Source organism: Physella acuta, unplaced genomic scaffold (genome assembly GCF_028476545.2).
Source record: "Physella acuta isolate Inbredline_101_S28 unplaced genomic scaffold, ASM2847654v3 ptg001679l, whole genome shotgun sequence".
In the NCBI taxonomy this organism is placed as follows: domain Eukaryota; kingdom Metazoa; phylum Mollusca; class Gastropoda; family Physidae; genus Physella; species Physella acuta.
In genome coordinates this window covers 46,594-74,236 of record NW_026733192.1, presented here as the reverse complement: position 1 = coordinate 74,236, position 27,643 = coordinate 46,594, and the positions used below count along the sequence as shown (strand labels likewise).

At 33.7% G+C, this 27,643-nt stretch overlaps 1 protein-coding gene across 1 annotated transcript; it reads right to left on the bottom strand.

Moving 5' to 3' along the window:
• Positions 1-59: 59 nt before the first annotated feature.
• Positions 60-27,403, bottom strand: LOC131929807 (protein fantom). The gene is made up of 37 exons (XM_059286193.1): positions 27,267-27,403; positions 26,076-26,177; positions 25,736-25,862; positions 25,430-25,485; positions 24,917-25,014; positions 24,724-24,804; positions 24,191-24,315; positions 23,907-23,969; positions 23,283-23,423; positions 22,724-22,829; positions 21,258-21,404; positions 20,635-20,708; positions 19,882-20,021; positions 18,954-19,060; positions 18,471-18,588; positions 17,438-17,556; positions 16,843-16,944; positions 15,761-15,835; positions 15,520-15,597; positions 15,173-15,288; positions 14,861-14,930; positions 14,329-14,458; positions 13,649-13,743; positions 13,025-13,184; positions 12,452-12,606; positions 9,372-9,593; positions 8,450-8,635; positions 7,648-7,828; positions 7,341-7,394; positions 7,090-7,191; positions 4,775-4,800; positions 4,539-4,572; positions 4,237-4,403; positions 3,366-3,555; positions 1,520-1,604; positions 1,262-1,404; positions 60-666 (listed from the first exon to the last, which is right to left on the bottom strand). The coding sequence occupies exons 2-37, from the start codon at positions 26,140-26,142 to the stop codon at positions 554-556; spliced, it is 4,053 nt and encodes a 1,350-aa protein (XP_059142176.1). The 5' UTR covers positions 26,143-26,177; positions 27,267-27,403; the 3' UTR covers positions 60-553.
• Between the last annotated feature and the right edge of the window lie 240 nt (positions 27,404-27,643).

Below are 27,643 nucleotides of genomic sequence, written 5' to 3'. Positions count from 1 at the left end.
AAAAAATGTCATACAATAAATATACACAATATTCTAAAAATGCAATAATAGAAACAAAATGAAATAAACATTTGTTTATTGGACAAAGATGGTGTCTATAAACTTGGAGCTAGGTAATGGATGCAGCATTCAAGATAAGATAACAAAAATAAATGAAAAATAGAAAGTGAAACAAAAAATATTTTGTTTTGGTGTTTTTAAAGAACATTCTATGCTCAAGTATATTTATTTTGTTTCTGTAAGTAAATCTCACTTTTTAATTTACTTCTAGTACATGTATCACAGTTGGCTTTAACAAAGTAAAATAAACAAGTCACATGAGGCAAAAGGTTCATAATTGTGTTTGAATGGACGGCTCATAAAGTTTATAATTTTATAAACATTAACTGACTAAAAAATGCCCATTCTGTAAATAGCTTTTCATTCAGGTCCATGTACACAGGACTTTAAGCAATGTTAATAACTTTAGGCATTTGTCATTAGCATATGCATGCAGCTAATCAGAGTATATTTGTGTACTAGCAGTTAATAATAAACTAGGCAGAGTCCTCTACTAGTAAGTGCCATCGACCTCCATTTCATTTGCAATAGCCCGCATGACATCAACACATTCCACAGTGACCATCATGTGACCTATGACAACCTTCTCTGTTTGAGCATCCAGGACTGAAAGAAAAAACAAGGGTTATCTTTCCTTTAATACAACAGTAATACTAATAGTATGGGAAAGGGCATGACAAATTCCTGTAGAGCAAGAAATTTGGCAAAGAAGATGGAGATGGATAGGCCATAAAATCCACAAGGAACAAGAAAAGTAGACAGAGCTGATGTAGAGAAATTGAAAAAGGGAAAGAAATGGAAAACAATAGCAAAGGACAGCAAAGAGAATGGAGGCAGTTTTTCTCCCAGACTTTTGTCTCGGGGGGGGGGGGTGGAGGACTTTCTCTCTGCACCCCCTGGAAGAAACTATGCACGGAGGGATACTGTAAATAGCCTATGCTTCACTGGGAGTTGAAAAAGGCAAAGAAATAGAACCTTTGTTTTATTTACTTCTATTTGATTATCAAATACAGATTTATCACATCACTGCCTGTCACCACTGCAGGGATATGGATGTCCTGTGCCATTTTCTCAACAAATACACATTTACATAAACAAAAAATTTGTTTAACTATAACACAATTTTAGCAAGAACAGATCCCAATCTTTTACACCAAATAGAGACAAAAAATGTGTACTGCTTGGGGGATGGAGAACTTACTGTCGATGTTCTGATCTTTGAGATCCTTGCCCTCCCGCAGCATTCTCTTGATATCCACATAAGCCACGCCCACATCCTCACATTCCATCTCAGTTGATTCCGCAGGATTTTCTGGAGGCTCACTCACCAGGGTGAACTTTAACCTGTACATCAGGTAGTTTGTTTAGACAATTTTTATAAATATATCTTAAAACGGTTTTACAAAACATAAATTTTGGTATTACAGTAGAGTATATTAACGATGATAACATATCTTACCTCCCTTTGTCGGGGTGACTAGGCAACAATATGCTAGCTAAATAGCTTCGCCGCTCGTAATTTTTTTCCATATCAACAGGAATAGCTGAAAAAGAAAGTTAACCAGATTTTAAATTTTTTTTTATTACAATACATAAATAAATAGCATAACAAAAAAACCCCATTAAAATCAATCATATTAGGCAAATATAAAATTAGGAAAATAAATGATGAGCAAAAAGTAAGAACATGTTTAAAGAAAAAAATGGTTCATCAGCCTTTGTCCTGCCTTTAACTAAGAAATCCACAACCTGTTGAATAACTCATGCAGTGTGTACCATCTTGTTAATATCATATTACACTATTCACATCATGTTCACAGTCTAGTTATCACTGTTTCAGATAGGCTTAACACAAGAAGAATTAACATAAGGTATTTTCCCCTTCTGGCAGCAACAGAATATACAACCAAATGTTTCTTGCACCAGGCTTTTACCTCATGCCTCAAATGGGTGGGGCAATTTGCAGGAGCACTCTCAATGGACATAAGCCAGGGTACCAAATAATAAACCTGCATTCTAACAGTAGGTGCTATTACCGATTGCTACAACATTTTATAAATCAAAATCACAAATATTAAACACTAAAACAGGTTGAGTAAACATCATCCATAGGTTTTGAGTAATGTGAAAATGAAAGTACAAGTAAGTAACTTTTATAGTATATAATTTTTATAGTATATAAAATGAAGGTTGAAATATATTGTGTTTACAGTGGGGATAAAAACTGCTGTAAACATGTTTAGCGTTTACAGTAATGATAAAAAAAGGTGTTGTAAAATATGCTGTGTCTACAGTAAGAATAAAAACTGCTTTATAATTATGTAGCATTAACCATAAAAGAGTGATACAAACTACTTAGTTTAACAGACATGACATAAAAACAATCAATTTTACAAACCAACGTTGAACTTACTTTTACTGAAGTTGAACCAGATGGACTGGTAACAGGGTTTACAGTAATGATAAAACAAGTAATTAAAAAAAGTCTAGTGACAATTTTAGCGCAATTTCCTTATGTTATCTAAAAATAGCTCTGTTGTAGCGTAAATCAAGAGCAGGGTTAGTAAAACCATTGGTTAGTTATTAAAACGTTTTTTATTAAAAAAAATTTTCAGTATTTTACATGTTTTATTTACAATAGAGTAACATGACTAAAAACCATTGTGCGCCTAGCTACCGAACGTGATGTCGCAGCTATTGAACGTGATGGCGCAGCTATTGAACGTGATGACGCGTGTGGTGTGGTTGGATAAAAATGCCTACTAATTCGGTCCAAATTTTAATTAATTCAAAAAAATTTTGTGACCTAACAAAAGGATATTTTTGAAAACTTTCTTCGGCAATATTGTTCTAAATTATGGCAGGAATCGATTGGTACATGTTTCAAGTCACTAAGTGGTCTGGTTGCCGAGATATGGGCCAAAAACTGCGTTTTTTCGAGGTTTTTTGGCTTTTCCGGGAAATCCATGAAAGAAACCCGGAATTTTTATGGCCTATGTTCATCCTGGTAACTTGCTTAACATAATTGCTTTTGGAACTAGTCATTGATATTGCTTCGTTGAGGAGGAGATACGACTTAAAGCCCGGACACACATTCCCAGAAAAGACGAGTTAATAAACGCAATTCTCCAGAATGGAAATTGCGCTAAAAAGTGTTGGAAAAATATGTTGTGTTTACAGTAAGAATAAAAACTGTTTTAAAATTATGTAGTGTTAACCATAAGGCTAAAAATGTGATATAAACTACTTAGTTTAATAGACATGACATAAAAGCAATCAGTTTTACAAACCAACGATGAACTTACTTTTACTGAAGTTGAACAAGATGGACTGGTGGGGCTTGGGTTTGGGGAGGGAGTAAGGTGTTTCTGTCTCCATGGGGTCCACAGCATGGAACCTGTACTCCACAAACAGCTGCTTGACATTCTCATCCTTCATGGGAGGAGAGTCTTCCTCTAAGGTCACCTCTGATATGACAATGGTAACTGTGTCCTTCTGGGAGTTAGAATTTCAACATTTTTTTTAACTCATATTTTTTTAATTATTTTGCTGCAGTTGTGTTAAACAGTTTGTCAAATGTAGTATCAATTTTGTGTTAACTTTTTTTTATTAACTCAATATTCTGTTAATACAAAATTTTATTAAATCATGTTTTGTTAACCCAAAGAAATTTTTTAAAATCTTTAAAATTTGAATAGCAGAATAATCTTTAAACTTGATCTAGTACATATGACATGCATGAAACTAGATTATTTCGTGTGGATTTTATGGACCTTAACTTTTCCTTACCAAATTTTAGGCCTTAACTTTCCCCTTATTTAATGGGTTCTACTGTCATTTTAGAGGCTTTAATTTTATGCCTTTTTATAGCCCTTAACTTGAGTCTAACAACATAATGGATTGTATGGCAATTTAAAAGGCCTAATATTCTTGATAAAATTGTGTTATCTTTAAACAAATTGTTTGTCATATATCTTCATGAGCATTGAAGATAAGGAGTTTCCAGGAGACTCAAATTATGAATGAAGGTTCTCTGTCTCTCAACCACTTAATCACTGCCTCTAGGGTATAGTAACTCATCAACTACATGCTATTTCTAAAACCTCAGCAACAGGAATTGATGCAAAATGCGAGTAAAAAGCTGAATAAACTAAAGAGCCATTAAATAAAACTCACTGGTTTTGGCCGTTTATTTTTTTGCTTTGATTTTGGCGTTGAAATTAACATGACACCCTCACTGTCAGACTCAACGGCAGCTGGTTCTGAAGCTTCTGACATCTCAGAGGTTCTGGCAGAGTCTGGTTCTTTCTCAGCGATCTCTTCATCAATTTCTTCATTAATATCTGCAGGAAACAGGTGGACAGTTTTTATTTTTTTATAGAGCATTTCTGTATTGGATATATTTAAATTAAGAAAAAAAAGAGAAAAGATATTGAACCGTAATAAATTAAATAAAATAGTATGAATTTTTTTTTTACCTTCTTCATCGGTTACAGAATGGGATACAGATTTCTGGGGAAGTAAAGATACAGGTAATTAGATTATTTAAGATTCAAAACATTTTGATTAATATTTATGGCACTAATAAATTATAGTTTTGTTTTCAATTTCATTACATCAAATAATAAAAAGTTGGGATGAAACTGTTGTTTTAAAAAGCTCAGACAATGTGAAGAATATTTTTTCTCTGTTTGAAGACAAAATAACCACCTACCTTAATTGGTGTTTCTTTAATTGTTTCTGAAGACAGAATAAAAATCTTTAGATTTAATATTTGGAAAATTGTAGTGTTTTATAAGTCTAATGCTATTTCAAAAGACATTTAAAATTACCATAAAAACATCTTTAATAATTTGTAAAAAGATATTTCAATGTTACTTTATTAACACTGAAACAAATTATTAAAAAATATATCTTAGGTGTAGTCCATGACACAAGGCTCCTGGGGAGGGGTGGGAGGGGGTCAAAATTTTGTGACAATTTGTGATGAGGAGGAGAGTGTGACTTTATTTAAAAAAATGTTGGAAAATGAATTTGAGAAGTTATTTTGAGTTTTTAAAAGAAATTTTTTGTTAACTGTAATAGAGATTGATTAATACTACTCAATGTAATAGGCTGAGGTGTGATGTCAGTTGGGGGGGGGGGGGGGGGATGGCTGTGGAGAATAGAGGTAGAATCATTTATAAATGAGCCCTTACCACAAATATATGCAAATTAATTTATAATTATTTATTTTTTGAGAGCATAAAGGTATTTCACAATGCAGACACAAAATTAAAAAAAACTTTCACAAAGTCATGTCATATTTAGACAGATATTTGCATGCCACACTTCACTGAGAGAACTAAGCAGTTTAGTGCTGACATCAAGCATGCCAAGTGTCAGTTCTGATGACACTGACATGACAGGACAACATGCACCATGAGCCTCGTAAAAACCACAACCATAAACATGTACATGACGGAAATAAAACATTCAACTTGTTTGAATCTTCAAGGCAACACCATGCATTAAACAAGAAACAATTTGTGCATCCAGATAAGAAAGTGTGTCCCAAGACAAGAGATGCACTACAGAACACCAATCCAGAGACAACAACTATAAATTTCCCCTCTGTCCACCAATTTCCCAATAATATAAAGTTTAAATTGTTTTGATAACAAATCTGTTTCATATTTTTAACCTATTACCATTAATTTCCTGTAGAGAATAATAATATAGTTGAGCTAAAACAAAATTGGAATTAAACATTAAGATAATTCTATATGGCATAGAAAGAGTAAGTTTGGGATACAAGACAATGACATGAAAGTACAAAGTATTTTAAAAATGGTAACCAGGAAGCACAATATACCATTCCAAATTTAACAAAACAATACTCAGAATTTCACTTCATTAATGCAAGGCAACAACACGAGCACCTATAGTTATATACAATGCTGTATAAAAGAACAACACATTAAATGGTTAATGTGAAGAAAGAACATGATCGGAACAAATATTTTTAGTGTACAACACTGGCACCATTCACTTTCTACAGCCCACACGGCATCAACAACATGCAAGTTTGTCTTCCTTACTATATGACAACAGGGTTCGAGCCCTGGGTGTAGGCACAGTTTTACTGGCACTGCTCTGTGATGCTGAGAGTGTAAGGCTGGTCTCTTTAAACAAAAGTAAGCTTTAGTAATACTTATAGAAGTAAGCTTTAGTAATACTTATAGAAGTAACCTTTAGTAATAGGGCAGGGAGATAACAATGCTAAGGTCAGCTTGGTATGATGACATAATTTCATAAGGAAAACTCTCATTTATTTAAAAAAGATTAGGGCTTAGGTTTTGATTTAATAGTGTTTGGAGAAAATATTAACAAATTAGAAAAGGTTAGGTAAAAATTCAATATTGACAAAAGTAAACATAAAAGTAGGTTTATGTCAACCCTGTTGTATAGTTCTAGTCATAGGTTTATGTCATCTTGTGAATAAGTTAGTGCATAGGTTTATGTCATCTTGTGAATACGTTCATGTAGCCAATAAGAATAGGTATATGTCATCTTGTGAATAAGTTAGTGCATAGGTTTATGTCATCTTGCGAATAAGTTAGTGCATATGTTTATGTCATCTTGTGAATAAGTTAGTGCATAGGTTTATGTCATCTTGTGAATAAGTTAGTGCATATGTTTATGTCATCTTGTGAATAAGTTAGTGCATAGGTTTATGTCATCTTGTGAATAAGTTAGTGCATATGTTTATGTCATCTTGTGAATAAGTTAGTGCATAGGTTTATGTCATCTTGTGAATAAGTTAGTGCATAGGTTTATGTCATCTTGTGAATACGTTCATGTAGCCAATAAGAATAGGTTCATGTCATCTTGTGAATAAGTTAGTGCATAGGTTTATGTCATCTTGTGAATAAGCTCATGTCACCCAAAAGTATAGGTTTATGTCAGGTAGACATCTGATCATGTATTTGTAATGATACATAAAAAATGTAAAATATTAAAATCGTGAAGATAAAAACCAAAATTTACCATCTTCAGATCCGGACTCCATCTGTAATGAAGCACGAGGAGGGGTGGGTCTTGCAGATAACTCTTCCTCTATTTCCTCAGCGATAGACTGGGTGTGTAACACTGGGGACAGCAATATAAAGACAAATCACAGAACTGCTTTTGTAGGTGGATTTGATAATAAACGTCACACAAATACCAGCTTTAGAATAGTCTTATAAAAAATAGAACTAAACTCATTTTTTTGTGTTTGAAGGGAAAGTTTGAGTTACCTGACTTCTCATCATCAGAAAGATGCTTAGCTGGGTGACTGGAGATACTCTGATCTGTAAAAAAAAAATGTAAAAAATTTTTTAAATGACTAGCCAGTACAAGTCGACAACTATAAAACAGAATATTGGAAGGTGTGATCTAAAACTGTATAAGTTAAAACATTATATTTTAAAAGAGTTATTTTACAAAAACTTATTTGGATTACCACTGTTTCAAAAAAAAAAACTGCATGTTATTCAGTAAAAAGTGATTGCATCTTCCAGATCAAATATACATGTAAATAAATTGTCTTCACACTTGACTTACTTGTGGCCATGTCTGGTACAGAGGAAAGAGATTCAGACAAGTTGGGCATGAACCCTGAGACCACCTGGGAGACAGTGTCATCCACTGCGTTGTTGTGGTGGGCCCCTGAGTGATGGTGGGCCTCGCTATACGTGGGCTGATCTTCTGAGATGTGGACCTTACGTCGTGATGCTGGCTTAGGCTGTGGGTTAACATAGAACATATTTTTCACTCATTCCTCTTAAATTTTTTTCCATCTGTATTGTGTATTTTGTGTATAAGAGTCAGTACTGTTGTGTAGACATTCATCATTCAGTTATGAGATAATCCCAAACACATAAACCACAAGTGGCTGTCAGGGGACATGGGAGACTAGGCTAGTCTCATAAGTCTCAAGTAATACAAAATACTAAACTGTGACAGTTGCTGGTTTACAACAATGCCATCATACATCTAAAAAAATATTTTCTTTATGGCCAAATGGCAAACATCCCCTGACCCCTAGCTGGTCCCACAGAAAACTTCTGTAGGGTTTGGTAAGGCTAGGGTGAAATTACTGGGTAGGCATCCTCTTTACTAATTTAATTAATTGAACTGCATCAGTGATTTCTCTCTGTTAAGTAGACAAATACATGCTATTTCTATGGAAATTAATCTGAAAAATTAGATTCACTGATGAGGAAAAAATCTAACAAAATAATAGTAAGCTTTTATGAAAAATAATGAAATTTTTCAAGAATCTCAAAATATTCTTAGCTGAAACCCAATTTTGTTTTATCTCATTACTATTTTATTTCAAACTCCCTGCAGTTGTTTCCCTTACCATAGGGGAGATAATCTGAGATTCAACAGCCTTCAGTTTATTCTTGTCTATTGGCGTGGAGGTGGCAGATGGACCTGCTCGATGCTTGTGGGCAGCCTCTGGTCTCACTGGACCAACCAGTTCTTCACGGGTCACCTGACCCTCAGGCTTTAGCCGCTGGGGTGGTTCATTGGGGGCCATTTCAAGCTGGACAGAAAAACACATTTTAAGCTGCACAGTGCAGTTTGTGATGACTGTTAAGGTATGACTACAGATATAATTAACTAATAAGATACCTTTTTTTTTAAAGAAAGACATGTTCTATTTTTATTTGGTAGCTTTGTGTTAAAAATTATAATTTAAAAAAATTAAATAAGCTAACCAAAATATTAACCGTTGTTTTTTTTTCAACTGAGTAAAAAGAAAAAACTAAACTATGATTGTTATGATTATTATGGTTGCCTACTTCACATAATTTATAATTCATTCCTGTCCTAAGACTAGTTACAGTTCATTTGATACATATCATTTTTATAGAAACTGATCATATAATTTACATTCACTTTTTGTGAGTATTTGAATGATCTAAAATCTATATCATACCATAGTACCCCTAAGAATAACTAATGAAATTTTAAACTCAAAATAAAAATAGTTTAAATAAACACCATGAAGTAGAGGCACATTTCAAACCCTGACTCATAATATGTTATCTAATAAATTCGCCCTTTTCAGACCTTTTGGTCTAGAGGGAGATCAAGTAGAGTTTCTGTGACCTTAACATACAAAGGGATAAGGTGGTAGTTCTTTGACCATCCACCTTTACTTTCCCTAAAGTGAGTCAGGTACACCTACCCATCATAGCTAAGTGGACTCAGGGACATCCTACAGAATCAAGTCAGAGATCTGATAAAGAGACAAAAAAAAAGTAAAACTAACTGACCTCCTGCGGCTCATGGTGCGGCAGCTTGGGAGCCAGGTAAGGGTACTGCCACCTCAGCTCCACCTCTATGACACCCGCCGGTGCCTTGCCAGCGCCTCTGGTCAGCTGGAACTCACCAGACACCTGCTTGTCGTGTGCCAGGGGCAGAAGTGGGATCTCTGCCATACCCAGGTAGGCCTCCACTTCAGGGTCAAGGTCATCAAACACAAACATTTGCAGTTTCTATGTAGGGAGGGAAAAAACAAGCAATTGAAAACTGTTACTCTTATGTAATATAAATAATAAAAAAATATGATTATTTTTGTTTTCTTAAAATGAAAAAGAAAGCAGGGAAGGCCAAGGGAGACATGGAGGTGTATGATGGACTGCCAGAAAAATTGCTGGAGACTGACTAAAGTTTGAGGGAGCTTTATATGGCTGCCCTATGTGTCTTGGGCACAAAAGGGAAAAGTTGATGATGAAAATGAAGATCAGCAGTGAAAGAGTGTTATTTATATCTCAGATTTCAGAATACATGAAATATTACAGATTAATACTTTACAGATATAATAAATTAATACATAATTTTCCAGATAATAATTAAACAAAAATATTTATATTGGCACAATCGTTCTATTGAAAAAAAAAACTAATAAAAAAATTAAAATTAGTTGATTGAATAAAATGTCACTTTTGTATTCAAAATCATACTATCAACCAACAGTCGATAGCTAAGATAAAGAAGAGTTCATTGGTTTCTGTGACCGTGACGTATGAATGAATAGTGGGAGCAGTTCTATAACCAATTCTAATGTGAAGCAGGTGCCTGTCAGATCTGGGTGAACTCAGAGACGTCTTACAGACTCAAGTCCAAGATTCAAACTCAAGACTTAAGGCTAGCAGTTGTGTATTTTACTACCCTGCCACACCCTTTCTACCATAACAACCCAGAAGTTATAATATTTTAAAATGTCATTCTGTTAAGGGCATGGGCGGGTGTACTTTTCGTCATAAATCCACTAAATCATCGATTTCCCACTTTTACTTGATCTATACAGAATAACCATCGTTGAATCTAAAAATGACATTGTTATGACCCTAAAATTAGTATTTAATTATGAAAAACCGGGTTCAATGTAGTGTGTACAGGGTCTTTTGTTTAATTTTTTAGTAAAAATAGCAATTTTTCGACCTAGAAAAGTACTATTAGGCTTCGCGGAAACCTAATGTGTTTCATATCAATGGAAAGGCCGTGACCTCCTTTCTTTATTTGTTCTAAAATTAAATGACCAATCAAAATACCTATTTTAATGTGATTATTTTTCTACGTCATAAAGTTGTTTATTTTACTCAGTCGGGTTTTTCCGGTATGCAAATTTTTTACCTCAATTTTTTCATTGGCATACGGCGGCGGAAGCTAGTTAGCGATTGGTCGTTTCGCTTCGTAAGTAAACATTCCCTTAGTTTCAGCGCGTTGCTAAGTTTGATCTAGTTTTGTTTCTCTAAGCTTCTGTAAAATACTTACATTATTTTAACATATAATTATTTCAATTAAATATACTATTAACAGTTTAGATTAGTTTGTGTGAATTATCATAAGCAGTGAGGCGATTTAATTTGTTTCTCTTTCGATAATGCGTAGAACAAAACACTCGCTAAAAATAGATACACTACACACATCTAACTAATTTACTAAAGCTAGGGCACGTCCGAATGCAACTGATTGCAGCTACCTCCACTCAATCTAGCACTATTCAGACAAGCACTGGTGCAGATGTAATATGCACATTTACTAAGAAACTGCGGCAATGTAAGACACAGTTTTTACAGACAGAAGAAAGCACTGTTACATCTCGTACTGGTAGTACTAATTGTAAACCACAGCCATGCAGAATTATTGTCGACTGTGATTTGCTTCTTGATGTTATCAATACATGTGATGTAGTGGCTACTATTGATGAAAAAAGTGTAAAGGGTTTGCTTCAAGCATGGTGTGGCAGTAATAAAAATGTTGTAAACCGTAAGTATACAACTGCAAAAGAATCCAGAACAAGGCCTTTCACAATAAACAAAGACATCGTCTTATCATAATTGGCTTTAGACATGAGACCATGCAAAATATACTTCTGTTTCTGCGATAGCATAATTCAATTTTGGGCCCAGGCATGCTATGGCATTGCTGTCAAAAGAAGGAAACCATAGTCGAAGACTCAGTGAAGGACGCGAAAAAAGACGCCATGACAACAGCTTTACTACAACTCTAGGTAAAACAAAGAGCGCCAGAAAAAAATAAAACTAACAGCCGAACAAGCTCAGAAGGAATATATTCAGCAGCACCAAACTTCAGGCTATAAATGTGGTCGATTTTAGTGACATACAGCGATAAATTTTCATTTTTTGCAACTTTTTGTTAGTTTTTTGCGTTTTTCTCAGTTTGATGTTTTTTTGTACAATTGTTGAAATAACTTTGTTAATAATTATCAGAACTGAACTAAATTTGCTCCAGTTACTCTTTATATATGTTCAAATAAAACTGATAGAACACTTTTGGAATTTTTGTAAAAAAAATTTTTTTGTTGTTGAAATAGTGAAAAAATTGGACGAAATAATGAAATTTTTACAGTGATGTTTGAAAAAAAAAAGTAAAAAAAAAACTATTTTCTTTTTTGAAAATGTAATCTATCAGAAGTCTTAAACACATGTGTCTGCAGACTATATTAAGTTTTCATGAAATTTGTACAAACCATTTTTGAGTTATTTCCATTTAAAAATCGTCAATAAAATCCAATATGGCCGCCGTCACCATGGCAACGCAAGATTTAAAAAATTAAAAAAAATATTTTTATGCTTAACTCTTTGAGTTATAACTATTAGCCAAGTATTACATGTTTAGACTCGGAAATAAGAAAGTTGGTACTCATCACCCGCCCATGCCCTTAAACTAGGCTTTCATTAGTTCAGTCAGGTTTAATGAGAATGAAAAGAGACTTAATTCTACCACAACAACCCAGAAGTTATAATATTTTAAAATGTCATTCTGTTAAACTAGGCTTTCATTTGTTCAGTCAGGTTTAATGAGAATGAAAAGAGACTGAACATACGGCAGTGCGGAGGTACTGGTCCGCCTCGTAGGTGATGGGAACACTGTAAATCTTGTGGTCATTGAACTCTGGGTCATTCGTGTTGCGCAGGATGATTGTATCATGGTCAGGGAAGTCCAGGAGTTTGTAGGCGCAGTAAGGTGACGGCTGCACATCTATTGTCACAGAACAAACATGAAAAATTATTCATCATTAAATTCAAAAAATTATTAATCATTTAATAATAAAACTAAATCATTATATCAATTTAATTCTTTAATATATAATTAAAAAACTATCTAGCATTAAACAAAAACAAAATCATTATAGTGATTTTACTCTTTATATATTACTTATTAAATTTCTAAACTGTGGTTATATTTATATGAATAGGCCGACAAGAGTTAATTCAATCAAATATCAAAATCTTTTAACAGTAGCTTTTTCACCAACTGCTGGAATATAAACTTCCATTTTAAACTGCCAGACACTTTTTTTTCTAAGTGCTTTACAGCTTAAGTTTAAACTACTCAACAAATAATTTTTCTCACACACAAAGCTAGCAACATTAAAAAAACAAAATTTTTTACTTACTCTTCCTGCGTGGAATCAGCCTGGAGCAGCGGATGATCTTGACGTGCATCTCATTGACATTGCTGGGAGGTCTTTGGGCAGCAATGTCATCCAGAGCTTCCAGCGCTTGGTTTGCCAGTCTCTGATTAGTCATGATGTAGCCCAGGGCTTTGGTCCTCTCCTGTAGAAACAAATAAAATTAAGTTATTTACTTTCTTGAAAGCATGCTATATTAGGTTAAAAAAATATATTTATAAAATCAAGAAAAAAATTTAAAAGGGGGCTGTAATTAGTACTAATAAAAAGTTCCCTTTTTGAACCTGACCTGGGGCAAGTGAAGTAGAGTTCACCTCTGCATATGAAAGGATAGTGTGGTCAGCCATATGCCCTGCTGGACTCGCGGATATTCTATTGACTTAAACTGAATTTAAACTCAAGACCTTCAGGTTAGCAAGCTAGCGCTCTATCGCTAGGCCACACCATCACATAACTAGTACAAATGTTTGGGGTTATAACGTAGCTCAGGCCAAAATAAACATTCAGTCATGTGGAGACATGGCATAATATTTATAGAGTAAAAGGTAGATGGAATTTACCAGCCTCAAACTGTAAAAACATAAAACTAACCAGGGGACAGGATCTCACCTTATAAAGCCTCAACGCTTGCTCCATGGGTACCCTAAGCCTGACCCAGAAGTCTAGAGTTCCGTACCCTATGCCTGTCTCCCCCTCCACCACACCTGAGAACAGAACACACATTTAGAAATCTGCATCATCACAATATATTTACAGCCTAACTAAATTTATCTTAATATACTCTGATGATTTCATTAGTATTTTCTAGCTCTTCTATAACATTAGTGGGTTTAAAAAATTTATTTATGTACTCAACAGCTCTCCTCTTTATCCAATTAATAAATTTAATATAACTTAAAATTTAGGTATATCCAATTAATAAATTTAATATAACTAAAAATGTAGGTATATCCAATTAATAAATTTAATATAACTAAAAAATGTAGGTTTATCCAATTAATAAATTTTATATAACTAAAAAATGTAGGTATATCCAATTAATAAATTTAATATAACTAAAAATGTAGGTATATCCAATTAATAAATTTAATATAACTAAAAAATGTAGGGATATCCAATTAATACATTTAATATAATTAAAAATTTAGGTATATCCAATTAATGCATTTAATATAATTAAAAATTTAGGTAACTAATACATATAACACTTTATAATGTTTTAAGATTTATTTTACGATATTTTTTAAATAGTTTACACTTGATACAACATGTACCATAATAATTTGTACCTGTCAAGGAAGCTGTCCCATGAATACGCCCATGTGGCTTATCAAAAATATCTCTAAATACCATCTGGCATGCTGCTATAGTTTTATAATCCTGGCCAAATGACTGGTGAATCTCCACTGTACAAGATTCCTAAAATAATAGAGTAGTTTCATAATTGACAATGTTTTTTGGTACATTAAATGTAGTTAAACATTCTTTTTTTTTTTTAATTTTGAAGATTTAACTACTATAAAAGCTAAAAGGTATTTGTTTTTTTTAAAAATAAGATGCAGGTGAAAACATGGGTTGAAAAATAAACAAACTCTAAATCTTCTGAATCTAAATGATAATGTGCTGCACTATTAACATGGTACCACAACTTTTCCTACTCCAGCATTAATTATACTGCCACTGAGCAGTAGCAGCATTTTTTTAAATTTGTGTAATGAAATGTCAAGCATTTCTTAACACTGCTATACTAATATTGGGGGGAAAAAAAGGTTAGCTTAATATAAGCGCAATCAAGATATAAATACATTAAAAACCACTTACTCTTTGAATGTAGTGTAAAAAGAAATCATCCACCCTAACAATGTACTGGGATGTGAAATCAAACATTGGCCTGCAGCAGAAAGTTCATGGGGTTTAATTTCATAGAAATGAACATCATCAATTCATACACAGGATTTCATTGATACAATAGTTGAATTAAACTAATGTTACTTTTTTTTTTACAATTAAAAGAGTTTATTAATATTTATACTGATATACAATAAGTGAGAGTGACTTATCTAGCACGTTATATTGATGATGAGTCTAGAGATCGTGCATGAATTACCCAGTACAAAAATGACTGAGACTTACCTGGCACCACGCACAACTGGTGTGGACTGGATTTCAAACTCAAAAAATTCCCAGGTACAGAAAACACAGGGCTCTTCGTCACCAATTTTCTCCAGGGCATCTTTAGATAAAGATATCTGTAGGAAAAATTTATGATTTTTATGTCTATAACCTTTAAAGACATATGTAGGAAAAATTAATGATTTTTATGTTAACTATAGTTATTAGATACAGATGTTTGTAGACAAAAAAAAGATATTTGTAAGCAAAGTTCATTCACATCTAGTGTATTTGTAAGACAAGTCATTAAATAGAAAATAAATGGGCCAAATTTCAAGTGGGATAAAGCTAAATCTACCACCACTTACCTTTTCTATGTGAATCTCAAACAGATTTTGTCCCCTCTCAAGATTGATAGTTTCATCAAAGTCTGTTGTGGATTCATTCTGACAAAGTAACAATTTTAAAAAATGTCATTCAGAATTAGTTCCAGCTTAAAATGATGTCACAATGCCATGTTGCAGTAATCAGCAGTAATAAATAACTTAAATACATTACATTTAATGCTAGCTAAAAAGTATCACTGGAAAAAAGCCTTCCATGACTTACATCATCATCATCAGCCTGGGGTAGACGATACTGTTTTGTACCGTAGGCAACATCACGAAGTTGGGCTTCAAGTTTCTATACAAAAAAAATGCCCTGTTAATGCTTTTATAGAAAAAATTGGTTAATTAATGTAAACAAAAAAACAGCATTAATACTAATAGTTTCGCTGTCTGTCTATCTATCTGACAAGAACGCTCTGTCTGACAAGAACGCTCTAGAGAAAACACAAGGAAATTAAAAACATGCATAGTATTTCGAAAAACGAAGTATGACGTCGACACATTTAGCACAGAGTAGAAAATAATCTCAAACCGGAGAGTAAACATTGAATAAAAAGGAAATTTTGTCTTATCTAAGTGGTTTGCGTGAAGAGTTTCTTTCATACAATTCTTCGGGTAGGGGCGAAGCCCCACCCCCGCGTAAGAACGTCTGAGCCCCCCCCCCCCCCCTCCCTAACTCAAAAGAAATTTCTTCATCGATACTCTATAATAAAATTACCGCCTAATTAATGTGTCTAAAAAGTGGTTTTCTTGCAATTCTTTTAATGCAATTCTTCGGGTAGTGGCTAAGCGCGACACCAGTGTTTCTTTCAGACTTTTTCCTCCCCGGAGAGGGGTGGAAGTACTTGAAATTTTCGGGGGCGGGGTAGAATTTTCTGGGAGGGGGCGGACACTGGAAAAAGTATATAATTATATTTCGTTGAATGGGACGGTAGACATGTTTTTTTTTGGGGGGGGGGGGGGGGTGGGGTGGGGGGGGGGGGCGGTGTGTGGGGGGTGGTGTGGGGGGTGGTGTGTGGGGGTGGGGGTGGTGTGTGGGGTGGGGGTGGTGTGTGGGGGGGTGGGTTGGTTTTAGTTTAGAGAAAAGAGACAGCACTATCAGCCTAGCACCCGTTGTACCCTTCCTCAACGGGCCATGTTTCTCGTTAGTAATAGTTTTAGACTTTTTATTTACTTACCATGCTGATTGAAGATTAACTTTGATATATCACTGAGATTTAATTTTAAAAAAATTATAGACTAGCTCTTTTTTTCCCCAGCAATGCTACTTTGGAATGTAAGATAAAAAATAAATAAAATAACCTTTATTCTGGCAGCGCGTATATCCAAAAGCCTGGCATATTCATCTAACTTGGTTTCATATTCTCTCTTTACTTCATCCATCTTGCCTGTTAGGATTCCAACCTACAGAGTAAAAAATACTTTCAGCCAACTGTGACATAGGACTTAATCACAACTTCAAATGTTCTACTTTCATCAGGAGCTGTGAAGTGTGGGGTGTGAAGTGTGAGGCATGAAATATAAAGAAGTGTGAGGTATGAAGTGTGATGTATGAAGTGTGAGGTCTTTTGCTGTGAAGTGTGAGATGTGAAGTGTGAGGTATGAAGTGTGAGGTGTGAAGGGTGAAGTGTGAGATGTGAGGTATGAAGTGTGAGGTATGATGAAGTGTGAGGTATGAAGGGTGAAGTGTGAGATGTGAGGTATGAGATGTGAGGTATGAAGTGTGAGATGTGTGAGGTATAAAGTGTGAGGTGTGAAGTGTGAGATGTGAAGTGTGCGGCATGAAATGTGAAGTGTGAAGCATTTTGGTGTGAAGTGTAGGTGTTGGCAGTCAAGTGTGAACTTTGAACTGTGAACTATGTATTGTGAAGTGTGACACATGATCTGTGACCCCCACCTCTGCCTGGTAATCCTTGTTGATCTTGTGCTGTACTATCAACATGTTGCGTGTCTTCTCCAGCTCATGGACTGTCTCAGCAAACTCCGCCTGCAGGTTGACCAGAGCTTTCTTGTGATCTGGAAATGATTTGTATTGAATTCTTTTATATCTGGTGAGACTGTGTAGCAGAGCTCAAATGCTCATCATAGCCAACCCAGCTATCATGGGTGCCTGACTCACATTAAGGAGTATAAAGATGGCTGGGTATAGTGATTCACACAAAAAAATATAGTAGATGTATTCAGATCCATTATTGGCAATAATTTCTTGCCAGCACTGTAAAAATCCATTTATTTTTTTCTCTGACCCATGTCAGAAGCAAATTAGAGCTGAAATACTATACAAAGTCCTAACAGTTCAATTCTAAGTCCTGTCTTAGAACCTTGAGAAGACCAGCACAGAATAATATCTATGTAGAACAGGTGCCAATCAAATGACTGCAAACCAATGAGTATCCAGCTTGTCTATGGTAACAAAACAGGTGCTTGTCTAGAGGAAGTCACTATGTCAATCCAGGTACAATTTCCATCTGACTGGGAAAGTTTAGGATGCTAGAATTGACTATACTATACCTTAACATGGTGTGATCACAGAATTTTTTCAAACTCTTCAGTTGGTTGAATTATTAGTAAATAAATAAATTAAAAAGTATTGTGAGGATGTCATATTGTATAGTAGATGTCATGTAGGAAGCAAAAGTAGTTGTCATGTATGAGGCAACAGTAGATGTCATGTAGGAAGCAGTAGTTGTCATGTATGAGGCAACAGTAGATGTCATGTAGGAAGCAGAAGTAGTTGTCAAGTATGAGGCAACAGTAGATGTCATGTAGGAAGCAGTAGATGTCATGTATGAGGCAGTAGTAGATGTCATGTATGAGGCAGCATTAGATGTCATGTAGGAAGCAGTAGATGTCATGTATGAAGCAGCATTAGATGTCATGTAGGGGTCAGCAGTAGCTGTAAAGTATGAGGCGGCAGAACACACGCTGACCTTGTGAGAGCTCATCATCAACAGCTTGTAGAAAGTCTGGTGGCTTCTGCTCTCTCTGTTTCTTCTGCTTGATGAGCACCAGGGCCTCCTCTATCTCTGTAAAGTCAACCTGGCTCTCCTGTCATGGAGGAAAATTTAAACATTGTTTACTTTCACTTTAGTCTGCTTTAGCTCAACTAGTTTATAAATAGTGGTCATTAACTTGGTTTCTATCATTATTTTGGTTGATTTTTTTTCTACACTTTTGTATTATCTCTTTAATTTGCAAGTTTTTTTTTTAATTTTTAATACACATTACTAAAATTTATAAATTATTGTTTACACTTATAAGGTAAACAAATAATTGGGAGAAAATAAACCTAATGATTCAGTTTTAACAAAAACATTTGAAAACAAAAGGACCCATACAACATGGCCCCAAACAATATGACCCCAATTTGATGCATAATTTATTTATACTCATCGATGTGCTTGCACACAAACCTTGGTGAAGAATTTCATTTTTTCATTCAAGTCGTCCATCTGCTCCTTGAGGGTGTAATAATTGATGGATAGTTCACGATGTTCTGTCTGCAGCTTCTCATGGGCATCTGGGGAAATTTTACAAGGAAAATAATAGGAAAATCAGCTAGGGGTAGGCTTCAGTAAGATATGTGATATACCACAAGCTTCAGGGACTTGAATAGATAAAAGGATCATTCAGTAAGGGTTTTACTGGAATGTCTTATTGAAGTTAACATGACTCACACAAGTTGGTGAGGGCTTTATTGGATCTGCTTCAAAAGTTACAACAAAACTAGATCTCAAATTAAAAGTGAACTCACTTGCAAAACCTGCTAAGTAACTTTCAGACTGATTTTTCTAGAAATTGACTCAAAATTTTTAAAATGATTTTTTACTGTTAAAAGATGAAATCTTGATTTTATTTTTTAAATCATAAAAGTGTAATATATATATATAATTCTCTTCTTCGAGCCGTTAGAAAACAAGCTGCAAACGCTCTCCCTACCTCCCCACCCCTACATGGTTTTAGTGAGCTGTGTTCACTCTAAATGTTTACAAGCAGAGCCAACGATTTTAAACGTAGGAGGGGGGGGGGGGAGGAGGGGGGGAGGGAAGGAAGGGGGGGGGGGTTATGGTCCTTAACGAGCTACTTATAGTGTTTTAAAGAAATATTTTCAGTGTCAGCTTTGGTACTGTCGAATTCACAAATTATGAATTATTGAAAATTAGAAACAACTAAATAGCGGCGTATGTTATGCCGCGGGCCGGCTCGTATATTATAATTGACAGGCTTTTAGGAGAAATTTTTTTTTTTCAAAAAGTTGATTCAGCAAGTTTTGCAACTGGGTTCCCTCTTTTATTTATATCCTACCCAAACAAGACAATTAAAGTGACATTGGTTAATTACCTCTCTCCATGGAGTACCTATCTATGATGCTGCCCTTCTCCCCCAGGTCAGACTTGAGTGTGGCCTCAAGCTGCGCAATTTGAACCTTCAGGGTGTTTTCTTTCTGTCTCCATTCTCTTTCTCTCTCCAGGTCAAAGGCACTGAAAACAGCAGTGTTAAAGAGAACTGTTACCCTTTCAGACAGGGTGGTCAATACGACAGATGAAGATGAGTTCATAAAGGAAACGTAGATTAATTTTTTTAAAGTTAAACATCTAATTCAGCCAAAGTGTATGTCACAATGTATTGTCATCGAGTCCAAACCTACATGAAAAGTTTTGAAAAGTCAGTCCAGTAGAAGCGATTTTTTTTTTCAGAAATCAGAATTAGCATAAAGTAATACTTCCGCTCGCCGGAAATCCCTCAAAATTTGAGAGAATCGAGAAAAAAAAATCCTATACCGAAATTCCAAACTTTGTCCACCAAACTGAAATGGTACTCATGATATCGTGTTCACAGACACACAGACAAAATTGCAAAACTAGGTTTTTTCCAACTCAGGGAGGTGTAAAATGACTAGATTTGTCAAAATCTCGATTTTGATTTTTTGCACGATTTACAATACTTTCTCTATACTTCATATACGAGAAAGTAAAAAATTATAATAATGAATTTAATTATAGATATGGCAATAGCCACCATGGAATAGTAACCATGGCAACAGTAAACTCAAACACCAGCAAGGGCACATCAACAACAGAAGAGTGACTGTACCTGGTGACCAGCTTCTCATTGGCTTCCTTCAGGACTTGACACTCCCTCTGTAGGTCATTGATCTGCTCCTGCAGCTGTACAAGAAATATGAACTGTAATATTGTTCCCTTAAGCACTGGGTTAAATGGCCACCCTGACTTAAGTTACACTGCTGGCTATGGCTGTGCTTTCCTGAAGCACTGGGTTCAATGGCCACACAGTCTTAAGCTACACTGCTGGCTATGGCTGTGCTTTCCTGAAGCACTGGATACAATGGCTAGACAGCTATAAATATGGCTGTGCTTTACCTGCAGCACTAGGTCAAATAACCACACAGCTATATCTGGCTCTACTGGCTATGGATGTGCTTTACATAATCAACATAAACCTTAACCTAACAGTGGTGGAATTCAGCTATAGCAACTGATCAATTCAGATTTTTTTTAAAGATATAAGCCTATATTGTAGCAGTAAGCAAACAACATTGTTATCAATTCTATGTCATATTTTATCCAAATTAAACATTACAATCAATGTGCAGAAAAGTTTTTTTGTAAAAAAATTATCAAATATCATCTTCAGGGTAAAATTTTAATAAGTTTTGTCTAGGGCGCTAAATAACATGGCGCCGGCACTGAGCATACCTCAAAAATCTTCCTTTGGTCGTTGTCTGTCATTTTCAGCTGATTCTGCAAGGCGAGGTTCCTGTTCTGTTCCTCTTGGAACTGTAGAGTCAAACTTTCCATCTCGTGCAGGATTTGATCATGGCTCTGCTTCACAACACGGCTATTCTATTCAAATATTAATATTAATATATCTGAATATATTTTAAAGAGTCAGCATTGTTTTTAATAATGAGAACATTTTTATGCTGAATCAAATGCATGAATTGGTAATTCACATCTGAGTATATTTTAAAGAGTCATCGTTATTTTAAATTTGAGAAAATTCTGCTGTTAAAATTTTAATGCTGAAACAAAAGTATGAACTAGTGAAGAAATACTTTGCTCACAATGTTAAGAAACATCTATAGATACAGTTTATCACAAAAATCCTAAATCACAAACACTGCAACCATGTTTAAGGAAAAATCTTTTCAATAGACTATTAAAAATTTTTCTTGCTATAAACTTATACTTTAGTGAATCCAACAGAGTAACGTGTTTTTTACTTTCTCGTATATACGAAGTATAGAGAAAGTCTTGTAATCATGCAAAAAAAAATCGAGATTTGTACGAGATTTTTACAAATCTTGACGTTTTACACCTCACTGATACGGAAAAACATAATTTTGCAATCTTGTCCCTATGTCTGTGTGTCTGTCTGTGTGTCTGTCTGTCTGTGTGTAAACACGATAACTTGAGTACCGTTACAGCTAGGTTGATGAAATTTCATATATAAGTATTTTATCAAAATCGTAGATCCTGATCAACTTTTGAGCGATTTCCGATAACCGGAAGTGGTACTTTTTCTACTTTGAATTTTTCAAAAGCCTAAAACTTGAGTACTATTTCAGATAGATAAATGAAATTTCACATGTAAGTAAAAGATCTAATTCTCTACCTTCTATCAAATTTTGAGTAATTTCCGTTGACCGGAAGACGCTAATTTACGCAATTTCCGATTTCTCAGAAACGCATGTAAATTTATAAAGTACTAATTCATTTTTCTACTAGATTTTATTCTATTTTTAAAAGTTTAAGTAAACAAAAATAATGTCTATATTCCGAGTTGCCATCCCACGTAGTGTTATATTAGAATATTCGAGAAAGTTTAGGAGAGATCACTCCCGGTTTATTGAATTAACATTCTATAAATGTACAACTACTGTCAATAATAACGTATCAGTTACTTTAAGAAAGCAGAAGAGTAATGTGCTTCAGAATTAACTTTTATTTTATTTCTAACCTAATCATAATCCTTTTCATACTCTAAACCCTACTTTTGACCCAAACAGTGAAATCCTGAGAAACAACTCTCAATACTTTTAACCTAACCTGAAGTTTGACAAGACAAATGCTGTCTTTAAAAGTAAATTAAAAAAAAAAAAAAAAAGTGATATTAAATAATTAACCAACTAAAATTAAGTGAATCATCTAAATAAACCAACCTGCTCCAAGTATTGATATTTGTCCTGTAGAGCAATCAACATTGTGGATTTTTCTTTAATTTCACGCTGTAGCTTGATCATATCAATATTCTCTTGTAAGGTGTGTCTGTTGTTTTTTTTTTATAGATAAACATTTTTAAGAACAGAGTTTACTAAACCAATAAGTAAGAGTCTGTCAAAAAGTAAGTCGTATAAATGTTGATTCCCTAAATTTTGATTTACATGCTAGTTCTAAACATTAGATACAAGCTTTTTGTTGTTGTTTTTAAAGTGTATACAGTGCTACACTAAGTATATCCACATTCACCACATCAGACAAGTTAGATCCATTCTTCCCAGGTGCATAATAATTTATGGGTGGGCATTGCATATATTAATAAAAAAATAACATTTTAAAAATACATCATGAATACTTTACAAAATGAATCAAATGTATTTTTACACTCCAACAACAAATTATGCATGGTTGTGTGATTAATATTAATTTAAACACTCTATAAAAAGAAAATATCTCACACAGATCTCATCAGCGTATGTGAATACATTTAACTGCACTTACTTCTGCTCTGATGTAATTTTTTGCTTAATCTTCAACAAATCTTCATCAAACTCAGCTTTCTGTAATTTATTCTGTTCTCTCAAGTTTTCAATCTCCATCTCGTAGATGACAATCTGTTCGCGCATCTGGGCCAGCTGGTCACTGGGAGCAACAGATAAATGAACGCACAATCAAACTCAAAGGGAAATATGTAATCACCTGTTCTACTTCTGCTAAACCACTGTTTCCCAAGCTGACGATCTCTTTTAAATAAAAGATATGTTTCACACAACCCATATACAGTTAAAATAATATTATTTAATTTAGTCTACAAGTTGGCTACCCTCAGAAAACCCTTTGTGACCCCCCCCCCCCCCCCCCCCCCCTCCTCAATGGGGTTTGTGACCCATAGATTGGGAAAATTAGAAAAATTAAATAAATTGCTTTTCTAAACTTGATTTTTAAGTAAAACTAATTTAATAGTTATCAAAGTCTATAAAATGGTTTAAACATTTTTACTCAAAACAATTATTAACCTATAAATATCAACAAGCCAATTAAAGAGTCAAATTTACTATGAGCTACAAGAATCTAGATGTAACTAATAAACTATTGACTTAAAATAACAAATGTTATCAATCTTACAGTCTATGTTTTTCAGCAACAGTAGATTCTAGCATGCTTGGACCATAATGAGCTGGTGGAGAACTGAAAAGATATTTGAAATTTTTAAAAATTGATTATTTTTCTTAATCATTACAGAATAATGTAGGCTGAAATAAAAACGACTTTCATAATAAAAAGTTGCCCAATAATTAATATGTATGTAAATTATGCCAGAACTAATTCCATTTTATTCACCTAATGATGATCAAATTAAAGAAATCTTAAGTAAAACAAAACCAAATACATTAAAGAATTCAATTCACCTTTTAATCAGCTGATGTTCTGACAGGGTTTGGGCCCCTGGAGGTGGGCCCATAACTCGCAGATTTTTATGAGTTATTCGTGGGTCAATATGCACTGTGGCTCCTTGTTTACCGGGAGGAAGGTTCTTTGTGAAATAAAAAAAAACAAAAAAAAACAAGATGAGCATGAATTCCAAAATTTAAAAATCTTGGCCTTGTTAAAATTTTAATTAGTTTATTACAGTTTTGTAATATTCTATACCCAAATAATTTTTTAATAAATAAAATTATGGTAAGTTTAAATAATTAAACAATATTAGAAGTTGAATACATAATATAACTAATAGTTTGAAATTTGAGAAAAACAGGAGATTCAAAATGTTTAACTATGGACAGTTAAGTAATATCATAGATTGCATTCTAATATTAGAATTTTTTAAATTGTTTGTGTGTTGGTGTTTGTTTTAAAAAATATGTGTGTTTATGTATGACGAAAAAGCTGGTGTAGAAAAGTTCCTTATAAAAACAAGATAAAATAACAGCTGAAATATTACCGTGTTGATGACAGCCCTGACATGATTGTATGTCCCTCGTTTGGTCCCCACTGACGTCAGCTGTTGTTTTGTCAACATCAACTGTAACAGAGCACTCAAGATATCAGTACTGTATGGCTTTAACATTTGTATTTCATATACAGTTTTAAATAAAAAGTTAAGTATCACCCAAAACTGAAGAAAACAAATTTACCTTTTCTCTTAACTGAGCATTTTGTTTCTCCAAAGCTCTGATCTGTGCATTTAATTCTTCAAACTTCTCCTCCGTCTCGATACTCTTCCCACCTTTACCTAGGGTAGAAAAGTAGCAATGTGTGAGCAACTATAAATAGTTTTGCTACCATAGAAGTATCAACAGCTCATAACTATCTGGTAAAACACCAACATTTTAAAAAGGGTCAATATGCTTTGCTAGGGGTTAATCTGGTTGGGTAGGGTGGCCGAAGAGTCACTTTAAGGGGTATCTGTTTATATCAGTCAGATTAGGGGTTATGAAATGGAACCAGATTACTGTTTATGATTACTCAGTTATAGTGTCATATCCAACAGAATTTATAAGTACAGACTTATAAACCTAATGAAAAAAGGTAGTTATGAAGTCTCTTACGCTACAATTTTTGTTCAAAATGAAAATAAATAATGAATGGGTTACGTCTTTGGTTTGGATAATAATGCTTTCATAGAAATATAATAGGAGCAAAATTACCTTCTTTTTCAAGCTTTTTCTTGTCATTAACTAGACGAAGGAGTTTAGTTGCCATCCTAAGGTATAAATTATTGCATAAATTTAATAAATCTAATTAAACAGTTTTATAGAAAAGCACACAATTTTTTAAAGAAAAAGTGCAATTATGACATTAAATATTCATTTTTAAGTCATGTGAAAGTTCTCAAGTATCTCTTCAATAGACATTATTTCAAGATTTATTTAAAATTTGAAAAAAATAAGGTTTTTACTCTTGTACTTTCAAAAGATTTTACATACAGACATTAAAGGAACAACTCTGTGTACCTTTTGATCTTATCCTCTTGTTTCCTGGCATACTTTTTAAGGATGTAATACTCATCATACATTCTGAGGAACCTGTCCTCAAGCTCATCTCTCGTAAATTTACTGACCTGCGGGCGCTGAACAGCAGCTGTAATAAATTCATCTAATTAATAAACCAAATTTTAATTAACTATTTATAAAATTTGCTAGACCAATGTTAAATACGCAGATTATTCACTGATGGTGTGGTGGTATTTAGACATGCCTATAAGATTTTCTAAATACCTAAAGTAACAATAAAAATGGTTTAAGCATGAAAAGCACAAAATCAAGTTCAAAACGGTTTACAAAAATCTTTTACCTTCAGTAGGGACATTTCGAAGAGCATTATTGCTAGTGTCCCTGGTTGGTATTAAATCATCAGCCATTTTAACTTACAGGTTCCTAAACCATTTGTTTCAATCTGAAAAAGTGACAAAGCAATTTTTTAAAATATGCTTACAATTCAGTAAAAAAAGTGAATTGTGGTATTTACACACTAAGGCAAATTTATTATAATTTGATTCCAAACAAAGAAAGAGCAAAGTACTGCAAGACTCACTGAAGCTAATTATTATTACATTTTATGACCCTCAAACTGAAAAACAACTCTCCCTCATTGTTTCCAATTGTATAATATATATTACTAGGAAGCCTATGAACATTTTTCTAAAAATTTTAATATTCATAGTAATTTTTTTAAATAAAACTCTGGAATGAACTAAAATGTAAAAGAAAATGCAACCAATCAAAAATTAAATGAAAAAAAAATTAAAATATGCATCCTTTTTTATGTCTCAAAGGTTATTTATACTTAAACTAAATAACCTGGTTTCCCATTTGAAAATTAAATGCTGCACTACACCACCCTGGAATCCTCACCCAACATAGAATAGATCACCCTACTTCTCTTACTCTACCTCACACATCTTGCCTCCTTTTTGCAAGACAAGCATTTGTTAGTGTTTTTATTGATCCCAGTGAGGACGTCCATTCTACTATTGAAACCAAATAAAAAGTAGTCCAACCATTGTTTTGGTTAGAGGTTGTTTAGGGAAATTGATACAATTACAGGGTTGGTATTATTGGATGATTGGACTGACCAATTTAATCATGTATTATTCTACTAATAATGAATAAATATTATTATATATTGGGCCCTAATGTCACTATTTTATCTCAAATTTATGATATTATTATAATTAGGGCCTATGAAATAACCTACTGTGCTTGCTGACTAATGGCTAATGAATCGTTAATACTACTATTTGACTAACTTGTGGATTTGCATTTAAGAGACACATTTATGTTAATTAACTTTGAAACATAATAATAAAATATAACAATAAAATATAATAATTTAATAATAAATTAATAAATCAACAAGGATTGTAGCATGTTTCAGCATGTTTTTTTTGTGGTTGTTTATTCAGTTATTGTGGCGCTTTACAAGAGATATGTTTATTTAAGAATTTGATTATTAATTTACTATACATAGGTTTTCAAAACTTACTTCAATATTACGAGATGAAGAAATTAAACTACTTTTTTTCAAATAAGATGCTTTATTATAGAACCAAAAGAATGTCAATATTTATTTTCAATCATTTCTGTATTTTCACCCGGAAATACTTTAGTCAGGGCGTCTATTGCAGCTATTGGATACACGATTTTCACTTGTGGAAATCTAGTCTTGACAGTTTTAAATTTATTAAAATAAGGAAGGAGTGTGAAACACAAGTGATTACTAATTATCAGTCTTTTTAAGAGACTTTATTCCTGTTCCAGACACTTCTGCGTGATCGCTTCTCCCGCGCGCTATTATCTAGCTAAAGATGGAATATTTATATTTTGATTTTTTTTTCAAATTATTAGAGTCTTTCAATAATT